Below are 13,304 nucleotides of genomic sequence, written 5' to 3' on the forward strand. Positions count from 1 at the left end.
GTGCTCGGCAGGTAGATGCTGCAGGGTGTGAGGGGAGGCGAGGGAAGATCGTGCCCATACTGATGCTACCGAGAGCCCAAAACACCTGCAGGTAAGAGTCACCTCACCGCCGATGTTCCCGGCATCGTCCTGGTGGCAGAGCTGCCACCCGGCTACCACACGAGGGCAGTGCAAGTTTGAGTATGCCACAGGGAGCTGCAGGAAGGAGATTGGTAGAAATGGGTAGAAAAGTCCCAAATTTCCTTATGTTTTCTGTAGGTTTTGTTTTGTTTATTCATTTATTGTTTCTTTTTCTGAGTACAGATTTCATGCTGGGCGGGATCAGACATCACCAGGGGTTGCTTCTGAGCCTAACCACCCTTATGGTGACAGACCAAGATGCCACATGAAGGGTCACCCTGGAGGGCCACCACCACCACTTGATGCCGTAACTTCTCCAGCCCCAGCCCCACAGCAGCATTAAAGATACACGAGCCACTCACTGCTTCAGATAACAGTTTATTTTCTCTAGGGGTGTAAAATGTGCAGCAGGTACATCTACAGGACTGCTGTTTTCTTAGCCAAGAGGAGTCGCAACCACACAAGAGACAGAAACAAAGAAACCTAACAGTATTCTGCCCTACAGCAATTAGTGCAAGTCATGTAAGACATCAGTTCACGCAGGAAAACAAGGCAAAAAGAAGGCATTTCCAAGCCACAGGTATCTTGTCTCCTGACATCAGGATGGGGCTGGGAGATGGGATGGGGCTGTTTTCTCTTGGGCTATGCAGGGAGAGAGTGTTCTACAAGAAGGGTGTTTTCCCTTTTTTTTCCCTTTCTTTTTGGCTTGGAAAGAAAGTCACACGTGGAGCAAGGAAATGCAGGCTGTCAGAGGTACCAAAAAGCAATGGCAGACCCTAAAAAACGCCATAGGAGACTTGATGCAAAACACCACTTTCTTCAAATGAGATGGTTGGGGTCTTTGCTTCATTTACTCTCGAACATTAAAACTTTCCTCTGCAACCACACAACCTTCCAGCGTCAGGGCACTGTAAATAAAGCACTAATCCCCTCCAAAATGGGCGTGAAAATGCCCAGGACTGGGGGCACAGCAGGTCCCGTGGAGCTACAGGCCAAGATGGGACAGTGTCTACAGCCCCACTGGTGTCACTGGTAGTCCCGCAGAGGACCACACATTAGCTGTAGAGCATTTTAGGGGCCATTTTAAGAAATTACTCACTTCTTGTTTTCTGCAGGTGACTGCTGAATAAAAGAGCCTTTCGCTTCACAAAGTGCAGGCACTTTCTGTCATGGTTTTGTATCTTTTTGGATGTTCCATTTCTCCTGCACAACTAGAGGAAGATGCTCTTGCACCACTCGCTAAAGGGTTTCGAGCCAAGGGCAAAGAGTTGCCCATCCAGCTCCGTGCTGCTCGTACACAGGAGATGCTCCTTCTGCAGCAACACTCGGAGCAAGCAAATGGTGTGTATGCAGCATCACCCCGGCACCGTTTCCCCCACCAGGGTCTGGATGATCCAGCAGATAACAGCAGCTGCTCAGGAGCAGGAACGCAGCCATATGTTGCTGCTAACAAGCATTTACTGAAGCTGGTTTCCCTCTGCGATTCCCATGTGTCTGATTAGCGCACAGCTCCCCTGAGCAGTTTCCAGATTTTTCACCCTCCCCTTGCAAATACTCTTTTTTTTTCACACCCTGTTTATGTGCTGTGGTCCTGCAGGCTGTGAGCGCAGATGAGATGCTCAGCCACTGACCGTCTGCCCTGGGAAGGGGATTGGTATTTCCATCTTCTCAAGCCACATTTTTGGACAGTGCCCACAGGTCCAGAACCCATCCTGAGCACCCAATGCTGCAAAGTGCTTCTTGTGAGCATGGGGGGAGGAAAATAAGTGGTTGCTGTGAGAGCTTGCGATGCTTTGCTGGGATGGAAGAGGGGTGTATGACCCCATTAGCCTAAATCCCTGGCCCCCAAGGTTGGGAGGATGGACTTGGACCCTTATTTCTCATTCCCAGTGAAAACAGACTGGGAAGAAATCAAGCTGACTGAGCTGGGAATGATCACCAGGCTGTGCAGGCATCCCATCCTCCTTGGAAAGGTTTTGCCAGGTACTGCCCCATCAGCTGAGCAGAGAGGAGGGAGCTGCAGTGATGGGAACATCCCTCCCCATGGTTAAGCTTATCTCACTGCACCTATGGGAAAGGAAAGCAGTTTAGTCCAAGCTAGTTCTTCCAAACCATGCTGGTAGGTAGGAGATGACAAGTGCCGTGGAAGGTGATTCATCCCACCCTTGGGAGGTCCAGTGTAGGTGGGGTGAATCACCCTCCCGCAGTACCTGCCTCTCTCAGAGCCAGGATGGCTGCAGAGGAAATCACATTGCAGGTTAGGACACCCAGAACTGAAGTGTCAACACGCAGGTGTCTCAATGTGCACAGTGTCTGTTACTTCACTTCCAAACGTGAAGTCTGGAGGTTTGAAGTTTGAAGGCTGAACAGCATGGGATGAGTCCCAGCGTTCCTACCTGGAACCTGTTTTCCAAGGTTTCGCACCACTTTCAAAAATAACAAGGAGCAGCAATGTGAATTACAAGGCTCACATTTGTGTCAGCTGTGTTCACAGAATCATGGAATCAGGAAATGGCCTGGGTTGGAATGACCTTTAAAGGCCATCCAGTGATAACCCCTGCCCCGGGCAGGGACCCCTTCCACTGGAGCAGCTTGCTCCAAGCCCCTGAGTCCAACCTGGCCTTGAGCACTGCCAGGGATGGGGCAGCCACAGCTTCTCTGGGCACCCTGTGCCAGCGCCTCAGCACCCTCACAGGGAACAGCTTCCGCCTAAGAGCTCATCTCAGTCTCCCCTCGGGCAGGTTCAAGCCATTCCCCTTGGCCTGTCCCTACAGGCCCTTGTCCCAAGCCCCTCTCCAGGTTTCCTGCAGCCCCTTTAGGCACTGGAGCTGCTCTCAGGTCTCCCCTTCAGGAGCCTTCTCTTCTCCAGGCTGCCCCAGCCCAGCTCTCTCAGCCTGGCTCCAGAGCAGAGCTGCTCCAGCCCTCGCAGCATCTCCATGGCCTCCTCTGGCCTCGCTCCAGCAGCTCCACGTCCCTCTTGTGCTGCTGCCCCAGAGCTGGATCAGGGCTGCAGGGGGGGTCTCCCCAGAGTGTAGCAGAGGGGCACGATCCCCTCCCTGAGCTGCTGCTCATGCTGCTGCTAATGCAGCCCAGTGCTCATCAGTACCTTCCGCAGCTGGCCCTAGGAGCCATGGTGAGAACAAGAAACCACGGAATCATGAGCTGAGGAAGAGCCCCGCATGCTTCCATCCCCAGGCTTGGCGCTCATCATGGCTGGGGAAGGGGAGCAGAATCCTGGGAAGGCACCTCCCTGCTTAGCTGGGCTCCCACATGGATACCTGTGGCCTGGAGTCACCACACAACATCAAAAATGGGAAGAATTAGGGTTTTCTCTAGTTCTCCCTCTCCGCCCCAAAACATGATGGCTGCCAGCACCTGGCTCCATCCATCCTTACCCAACCCAACCCAGCACAACATGGGAAAATCAACCTTAACTCACTCATCACAATGCCAACAACCCCTTGGGTTGGAGCTGTTAGCAGCTGGATGGTTAACTAATGTGTTCTTATTTTGGTTTTCCAAAAAGTGCCTTTGGAAAGCACCAGATTTATGAGACCAGGGAACATCCAAAGACCTGAGGCCATAGGGATGGCCATGCCGATCCAAGCAGGGAGGCAGCTCTGTATCTGCAGTGGCTTAGCCTTTGCACCACAGGCAAGAGAACCAAGTCCTGCTAATAATTTAAGATCATCAATTAATGCAGTTTAATAAATACATAAAAGGATCTGGTATCTTTTTTTTTCCATCCACTTTCTAGCATCAATCCAAGTTAAGGGTGATTGTCCCATGAGTAAGTAAGGCAAATCTGTTTGTGTGTGTGTGTTCCTCTCTCCTTTTTTTTGTTTTGATTTTTTTCCCCTACTGTTTTGTACATAAAGCAGTCACATAAAAATAGTTATAAATAGAAAAATTGCAAAGGCTTTTCCCCGCTAGACAAATAGGAAGGAGAAAACAAACAAAAAAAAAAAACCAACCCAACCAACCCAACAAACAAATCGAGACAGAAAAAACACCTTGCTTCAAGTCCTCATAGATTATACAGTACTCAGCATCTTTGGATACTTTACAATGACTCCAAATCGTAGACAAAAAAACACCTGAAGTAACCGTCCATTTGCAAAACGTCGCTCATGTAAGAAGTTGGTATGGATTAAAAACAAAAAAAGGTTTGATGCAGTTTTAAGAAGTTTTCTTTTTTTTTTTTTTTTTTTTTGAACTCTCTCTATTGACTTGTTGCAGACTGAGTCTTTGCTGATTTCTGCTTGGAGGAGGAAGCAAGCATTGGGCAGCTCCTTGGGATTGGTCCTGCTAAGTATGGTCTCAGAGCAGAAGTCCTTCACACCCTCATGGTGGGCTGTGGATCCCCTGTGCCCCCTCCCAGTCTCTGGTGGGGACACCATCATCCAGCCACCGCTTCAGAGCGACACCATTGATGGGCAGGCCAAGAAGTTAATGAACCCATGGTCCTTTCATCCCCTTTATTCTGCTGATGGTGAAAGGTAACAGTAAAAAGAGAAAGAAAAATCCCTAACTTGTAACATTTACATTATCAGGTGCTGGCTCCATGTAAAACCAGCTTCCTGGGGCACCCACCTCAAGCTATCTCAGCCAGTGGTGAAACTGGGGTCCCACCTCAAGCTGTCTCAGCCACTGGTGAAACTGGGGTCCCACCACATCTAAGAGGAGCAGTTGGAGGCAGATGGCCATCAAAAGCCTTTATGTTCGAAAGTAGCTCATGGTTTTAAGAGCTGAAGGAGGCTGATGAGGCGATTCCAGCCACTTTTCCAGCCTCAGAAGTAATATCAGGTAGGGGCGGCCAAGCAAGGGCCTGCAGGGATGTTGGAGAGGACTCCTGACCTGTTGGCCACCATGGGTGAGCTTCAGCTTGGAGCACCCCATTATATGTTACCGCCTCATGTTTTGAACCAACAAATGGTGAAGAAATGGTACTTCTCCTTCTTGCAAGTAGACAATCTCATCTGCAAGACATCTTTAGTGGAACTTTTTTCCACAAAGATCCCTTGAGACAAACAGCAGGGATATTTGCACATCCAACTTTTTCCCATCGACATTGCAGATTCAGGGACACTCCAGTGTTTTGTGAATTTCATCATCAAAATCTGTATAGGAATTAGGGGGAATTAAGGACAAAACCCTATACATTTCAGAATGGTCAGCGGCGGTGAATTCTGACTCTTTGGTTTGAAATGACATTTTCATTTCAAAATTCCCCCATGGTTTATTTTCGCAAAGCAAGGTTTTAATAAAAGCTCAGAATCAAAAAATTTCTGATCCTTCCGAAAGTTTTCCTTCACCTTTTCAAGCAACTGCAGTCAAAGTACTCAAAATAGGCTTTGGTTCTCCTTCCGAAGTTTTGAAATGGACAAAGAACCAAATTAAGTAAAAAATCCCCTTTTCCACCCAGTTTTGCTTCTGGGTGATTTTCTCTTTTTTTTTTTTTTTTAATTTTTTTTTTAGCTTTTTTTTGATGTTTTTAGGGTCCCACCTCAGGGTTTTCCACCAGCCCTGCAAATCTGATATACCACTGAGAAAGGCAATGGCCAGGATTCTTCCCCTCCCAACATGGTTGCTTGACCCTTCCCTTTACCCTTGTAGAATGAATATTGTTGCCAGACATGGGAAATAATTAAAAAAAAAAAGAAAAAAAAAAAGGAAAAAAAAAAAAAAAGGATAAAAAAGTCTTTTTGACCAAAAGGGCCAAGGAATGTAACCTATGAAAACCAAGTCTGGACGGCTTGTCAGTGTCGAGTGGGTCCCACAGGTGGAGAATGGTGGACATCTCCCCCAAGAAGAGCCATCTCATGGTGATGGCCATGCCCTGGACTAAGGCAAGTGACATTTTTGGGAGGGCTGAAGAGAGCAGCAGTCCTGGCCTGGCCTTCCCAGATGGAGCTGTGAGCGGTGGGTGGTTGAATGGGGCAGTAAGTGCCCCACGGCCCCAAAGCCAAGTGCTTTGTAGAGTCTAAAGTGCTGGGGCCGTGGGGCGCAGGACCCACCTATTCACCCACTTTCCCTTGGGAAGGCACCATGCCTCAAACCCCATGGCGAGCCACGGTGGGGAGGGGACAGAGAGCTTCTTGGGGGCCAGATGATGCGAAACGGCAGGCAGGGATGCTGAGAAAGCTGGTCATCCTGTTGGGAAGGGAAGCGGACCTATGGTGGGACCAGACATGGGTTTATTTGCTTGCCTCTGAGATGGGAGCCACATGGCCGAGCCCTGCCAAGCCGTTGAAACCCGTGCTCCATGGATCAGGGAGGGGGAAGAAGGGTTGGGCAGCGAGGTTTTCATTATGGCCCAAAGCGAAGGCGAAGATGCTCGCGTTCCTCTCCATGTCCAGCTGGGCTCGCCTGAAGAGCTTCATCTGGGTTTCTTCAAACTGGCTCTCCAGCTCCTGCAGGCTGAAGGGGGACTTGGGCCCGCTCAGAAAGTGCTTGGGGCTGGGGCCAGGAAGGCACATGGCCGTGCTGCCGAGGTGGCCACTCATCTCCTCCAGCGTCGGTGGCATCACGAAGCTCTTCTCCACCGGTGGGCCACCGGGAGCAAAGAGCAAGCCGGCTGCCCTCCATGCTGCGGGCTTGCGTCCTCTCCGGGGCCGTGCGATGCGGCAGCTCTGGCGCTTAATGTGGCGATGGAGGTGGTCGGAACGGGTGAAGCTCTTGTAGCAGAACTCGCACTGGTAGGGCCGGATGCCGGTATGGATGCGCATGTGGTTCTTCAGGTCGTAGTTATGCACAAACTTGGCGTTGCAGTGGATGCACAGGTATGGCCGCTCCCCAGTGTGTTTCCGCATGTGGATCTTGAGCTTGTCCTGCCTGCAAAAGAGAAGGCGCTTGATCAGGGATGCGGTTGAGATTGCTCCTTGGATCAGGAGAGGGAAAGGCAATGGGAAGGTGAGGAGCTCATCCCAGCGCTTCCCCCAGTGTATGGATATTCTTGGAAACTGGCGTTTGCATACACCTCCTCCTTCCCAGAGGGACAGTACCTCAAACATCACACAAACCCAGCTCTCCATGTCAGGAGTGTGCAGCCCGTCCCAGAGAGCTCAAAACAGCCTAAATTTGAGAAAAAACCTTCTGGAATGAACCCCAAAACCATATGGTGATATCTAAATAAGTACAGCTATATTTCTGCCTGCAAACAAGGAAATCAGCTGAGTTCCGAGATCCTGGCAATGTAAGGCAATGCCGTCCAAAAGAATTCCCGCTTGGAGCCGATTTTCCTTTCCTTTTATTCTTGCGCTGACCACTGGGTGTCTCCGAAGCTCTGATTTGCAGCGGGAGCACGGCACAGGGCGAGGCAGCAGAGGTGCAGGAAGCGGCCGGCACCGCTGTTCTTCCCTGCCTTGCTCTCCAAGGTCAGCACACATCCAGCCTCACACACGTTCTGGGGAAGGTTTTTAAATACAACCATAAAACCCACCGCAAAGGCACGTATTTACAGATATAGTGGGTTTTTTTTTTAAGGGGAACATCTAAAACCAAGAATGTTTTCCTAAGCTGGCAGTCCAATCAGGTTTTCTTCCAATGAATGCTTCCTTCTGCAGTCTACAAAAATCACAGAACTTGCAAGGTGCTGCTTCTGCACTGATTTCTGCCACCTTGCCTTTGTGTATCTTGATACAGTTTTCGGTGATGTGACCAGCAGCACTCCAATGCTGTGAGGAGTGCAGCCTTGGGATGTGCATCTCTGCACACCAGTCCCTCGGGATCAAGGGTGCAGAGATGTATCCCTACCAGAACAGTCACTTCTTCATCATATGATGCTTTATTGCCTTTAGGAAGCCAGTCCCAGCCTGGTCCTGCATCTGCAGAAGCAGCAGCACTGTACAGCTCCCTGACTGTACAGAGGTTGTTACGAGCTCATATGAGGTTTGCAACTCATGCAAATTTTTAAGGAGACAGAAGAAAAGCATCTCTCTGTCCCCATATGCCAAGCCCAGAGCCAGATGCTGACTTCCCACTCTGAAATATTCCAAGATGCTGTTATCCCAAAAACTTAACAAGGGTGCATTTCCCTGAAAGGGCTGAAATCAGTTCTCAGCAGCACATGAAGCCGCATGGAAAATTTCATCCCAAATGGATAATGTGCAGCGAAGTTGTAAGCAGATGAACGCAGGGGTTTGCAATGCGAAATGTTGGGAAACGTTAATGAAAAGCAGAGCTACCAGCCCCACCTATAATATAATTTAAACCTATATATGTAATGTTTAACCTAGCAGGATTGCTTTTCCTAATAAACAAGCAGCGCACCAGGATTACTGTATAATGTAAATACAGGCAAAGGTTTTTTTCAGGCTATTACACATCTCCGGCAGCAGATAGGGAGAAAGAAACTCAATCCTCCCTGCCCCGACAGCATCTCCGTGGGATGGAAGAGAGGTTTTATGGCTCTAACTGAAGAAGCTCGGAGGCTGGGGGTGGTGTGAGATGCTCCGGCTGCAGCGAAGCACCCAGGGGAGGATGCAGCATGGGGAACATGGGCTTTGTGAGACAGGAGAAAGAGAACCGTGCTCCGTGTGTGTGAATAACCTTAATGCAATTGCATTAGGAGAGCGATTAGGGCTCTGTGAGCTGTCACAACACAAATAATAGGAACAAATAATGTTAACCTTTCTGGCTGGAACAGTTTCTCCTTGAGCACTCCGGGGCTGTCTTGGTGGAAAAACTGAAATATTTGCAGTTTTCTCCAGCATTTCAGCAGAGCAAACCAGCAGAGTAGGAGCTGAGCAGCCTTTGTTTAAGGAAAAAATTAATGAGCTATTAAATGAAGTCCTGCTTCCTGCGATCAGATGTCCCTGGGAAGTGGGAGTGCCAGATCCAGGTGCATGTGGGGTCCTTGCCGTGGGACGCGGGACCCACTGACATGAAGGAGAAGGGATCTGATGGGGGGAGGTTGAGGGACTCCCCACCGAGGAAAACGCATTTTCTTTATTTGTTTATTTGCTTCTCCACAGTTCCCAGAGCACAGAAATAATGCAAAGGACTGACTTGGTCATTCCCATTCGGAACCTCGGCTTCCCTGCACCCTCATTCCCCGGGGACCCCATGGGTGACCATGTGGGCATGCATGTCCCTGGTGCAGGCACTGCTCACTGCTGCGGGTGCTAGTCTGATGCTTTCGGGAAGCATCAGATTCGCCTCAAGAGCAAAGCACGTAATGCGAGTGGCAGCGTTCAGGAAATCCCGGCAGAAATCTCTTCCTGCATCTCAATCACTCCACTTTGCTTAAATACACTTTTCCCTAGTGGAGAGCCCTCACATTAGAGTAATGCTGAAAATCGCTAAAAACCTCAACTAACCAATCACAACCAAACAGCTGCGTGCTATCCAAAATGCATTTGAAAATAAACTGATGTTTTCAGATTTTCACTTCACTCAGGGTGTTAAAGACCCCTGCAGGCTCCAGCTCTGTGTAGGGTGACCCATATGAATAGCTTTGGTCTCGTGAATGAATCTGGGACAACATCACCCACACCACTGGGTTAAACCCTGTTTTCTTTGGGGTTCTATTCTTGGATTAAAGTCCTCCTGCCCCTGTGCTTTGTATTTAGCAGCTGGTAAATGTATGAGAGGGTGTCTGATTTAGCCCTGTGTTAGTAATTGGCTAAACCATGCTAGACCATCTCCATGTGGAGCTTTTAACCTCCAAGATGCTGATTTAACCTGTCTGGATTAGGGGTCAGGATACCTGAATTCCCACCTGAACCCTCCCACTAAGCTCAGTAGTGACTGTGAGTCAGTCCCAACATTTCTCCGTGACTCAGTTTCCTCAAACGAAGCCAACGATGCTGTTGGGATGCCTCTGTGGGGGCTCAGATTTATTATCCCTATTACAGAGAAGGTGTTGATGATGGGTCAAATTAAACTATTTCTTCGTCAGCAACTACCACCCACAGCATCACACCCAGGGCAGCGATGGGGCTGCAGGATGGGGCTGTCCAGGTCAACCCTCCAGCCTGGGATGCAGCCACACTCACTGGGCTGAACCCATCCCACTCCTCCCGGAAGAGCCCGCCTATCTGGAGGTGACAACCCAGCACTAACCTCAGGATGCAGCAGGATCCAGATCTGAATTCCTGCAGGTGGGAATTAGCACCCGGCAGCGGCCTTTCCCCTGCACATAGCAAGGGGAGCCGGCTCACGTCGCATGCACCAGCCCGAGGCATGATGTTCCCTGCATTATAATACGGTGTCTGCTGCGTTAATGGAGAGGAGCATGGAAATTTATTTTCAGGTCAAATCCTCATCATCTGCATAACTTCCACTTGAATATTATCACAGGGATGGAGAAGAAAAGGCAGGCTGAATGTGGGAGCACCCCAGGTGTCCGGACATTGTCAGGAGCTCACTTTTGCCTACTGTGCATATTATTTTCCTCTGGTTTGCTCGCCCCAGCTTAATAGGGCTCTCTCTCTCACACGCAGCCAGGAGCTGAAATACCATGGTCTTGTCAGAAAGCTTTATTATTATGGTAAAGATTGTACTCATTAGATATTAATTATACCCAGCAAGAGCAGGTCCAGGAATCTATTTGTCTCCGCTCACCGATTAAATCTGCCCAGCTTTTCAGAGAAGGGTTGCAAGCAGTAGCATTAGATTTGTGTAGCCTGCTCTGATTTATTACTATTGAGGGGTTTGCTGTGGTAAAGAGAAGTGCAAAGGCTGGGATTTGGTAGGAGGGGTGGACTGGCTGGTCATGCCTGCCTTGGAGCAGCCCACGCTGGGGCTGGTCTCATGTAACCTAGGTACCCAAAAGTTAGTTGCTTTAGTTAAACCCTGTCTTTGGGGTCTGGGATGGCACCTTTGCTCATCTCCTTCCCTCATCTACCGCTCTGATGGTGCTGATATCTTTCCACTGACCACAGAGGGAGTTGAGGTGCCAGGCTCTTGGGTGGCCAGTGTTCAGGGTGATGAATCATGGAATCATTTAAGTTGGAAACTACCCTTAACATCATCAAATACAACCATGAAGCCAACACTGCCAAGTCCACCACTAACCCATGTCCCAAATGCCACATCCACATGTCTTTTAAACACCTCCAGGGATGGTGACTCCACCACTGCCCTGGGCAGCCTGTTCCAGAGCTTGACAATCCTTTCCGTGAAGACATTTTTCCTACTATCCAGCTAAGCTTCCCCTGGTGCAGCTTGAGGCTGTTTCCCCTTGTCCTGTTGCTTGTTACTTGGGAGAAGAGACTGACCCCACCTCACTATTAACATATAATAATTAGGACCTAGCCTCAGAAACCCCAGACCCTCGTATGTCTAAACATGTGCAACTGGGTTGTGGTCTGCACTGATGCCAAAATGTGCAAACCCGAACTAATTACATCCCACAGCTAGATGGCCCTCCCAGCTCAATGCATCTCGCAGCACGTTAGAGATGAAACCTCCTTTACTGTTTGACCATCTGTTTTCCAGCTCCTTCTGGTCCAGCTGTGGTGAACTATGGTGGGGTTGAAAATACCCTGTTGCTTATTTAAGCTTTTGTTCAGTGAAGGGATGGATCCAGTGAGTTGTGGATGTGATCCACAACCTACCAAAATCAGTAGGTTCATTTCTTTCCTCCACCCTCTCTTCCTTTCTTTTTGTTTTTCAGAAGGGATAGAGATCATGCCCTGCCTTCTTTACCGCTTTTGGGGGAAAGATATATGTCCAGCTTAGGAGTCACCCACAGGTCATGACGTGGCCCCCCCAACCACCACCACCGCCCTCCCCACACATGGCCACGCACAGCAGAGGTACCCAACACATACCTGGTAAAGCGGACTTCACAGATATTGCACATATACGGCTTCTCTCCTGTGTGGGTCCTCATGTGTCTGGGCAGCTTGCCGGCTCCCATGATGACTTTGTTACAGATGGGACATTGCTGTGACGCCTTGGGCTTTATCTTCCTCTCTTCCTCCAGGGGCCATGGTGGAAAAACTCCTCCAAACTGGGTAGCGCTTAGGAAATTGAGATAAGCGCTATACTCAGTCTCTGCCTTAATGTGCCCTAAGGGAGCTGCTGGGGTGTTGGTAAATATGTCCTTGAAGAAGTCATTAGGGAAAGGAGGTGGAGGCAGGTCTTCCTTCTCCTCCTCTTCCTTGATCTTCCTCTTTTTGATCACCAGATCTAAGGGGCCGTTGTCTACTTGTGGCTCCTTGAGCTGGGAGAAGGAGTTAAAATCTCCATTCCATAGATGTGGGAAGAAGCTAGGGGCAAAAGGAGAGAGAGCTGGCCTCCTTTCTGGGATGTTCGACTTAGGGTACAAGTTTTCCCTTAGCAAGGACTCGATGGAGAAGTCTCGTATCACGCCCAAGTGTCCAGAGGAGTTGTTGGCTGGGTAGTGATTTGGACAGTCTTTAGGTGCTTCTGTATATGCTTCTTCGGTAAGATCAGACTTAGAAGGGCTTTGGTGACAGCTTACTTCTTGGACATCAGTTAGATTCTCCTGATTGACAAAATTTTCCACTTCCTCCTCCTCCTCCTCTTCCTCCTCCTCTTCTTCTTCATCTTCATCATCATCTTCGTCATCTTTGTCATCTTCCTCTTCTGCCTCTCTGTCAGGCTCCATGATTTCAAGGCATACATTGATAATGCACTGGATCTCCAGCATCTTGGCAGCGCTGAGGATGTGCTTGACATTTGAGGTGGTGATGGTGAGGGTTGAGGTGTAGGCAAACTCGAGGATGGCAGAAAGTGCTTCAGGCTTGACAAAGTCAATCTCGTAAACATAGGGCTGGTCTGTTAAAGTGCCGGTAGTGAAGAGTTTTTTGAAGTACTTGCTGCAGGCAGCAAGGACGGATCGATGGGTCCGGTACTCCTGGTCCTGTACAATGAGGATGACATCACAGAGGAGACCATCATGCCGCTGCTCATTTAAACCACATAAGACTTCACTGCTGTGGTTTGGGAATGGGATCCCAATAAGATCTTCAATGCCATTGGCCATATTCTCATTTAGTGCCCTAGGACAAAACACAGACAGTGGAGCATTAGCAGGGAATTCACAGTCAATAATGCTGAAATGACCCTGCCTTCTTTTGGTGTCCTCCTCTCCTTTGCCTCACTTAGACCTCTGTAATCACCCTCTGCTTGCACTGCCCCAGTGCATCTCCGTGTCACCTTCAACACCTTCCAGGTCCTCTGTGATTTAACCTCTGCTTCCCTCCACATCT

At 49.3% G+C, this 13,304-nt stretch overlaps 1 protein-coding gene across 3 annotated transcripts in view; it reads right to left on the reverse strand.

Moving 5' to 3' along the window:
- Positions 1-5,766: 5,766 nt before the first annotated feature.
- Positions 5,767-13,304, reverse strand: part of ZBTB7C (zinc finger and BTB domain containing 7C) — a 44,686-nt gene continuing 37,148 nt past the window's right edge. For all 3 annotated transcript variants that reach the window (XM_065662407.1, XM_065662406.1, XM_065662405.1), the window contains exons 2-3: positions 11,898-13,094; positions 5,767-6,954 (exon numbers count right to left, since the gene is read on the reverse strand). In XM_065662407.1, the coding sequence (XP_065518479.1) occupies positions 6,318-6,954; positions 11,898-13,078 (1,818 nt within the window). In that variant the 5' untranslated portion in view covers positions 13,079-13,094 and the 3' untranslated portion in view covers positions 5,767-6,317. The remainder of the gene's footprint in view (positions 6,955-11,897; positions 13,095-13,304) is intronic.

The sequence above is a fragment of the Lathamus discolor genome, chromosome Z (genome assembly GCF_037157495.1).
Source record: "Lathamus discolor isolate bLatDis1 chromosome Z, bLatDis1.hap1, whole genome shotgun sequence".
Taxonomy (NCBI): domain Eukaryota; kingdom Metazoa; phylum Chordata; class Aves; order Psittaciformes; family Psittacidae; genus Lathamus; species Lathamus discolor.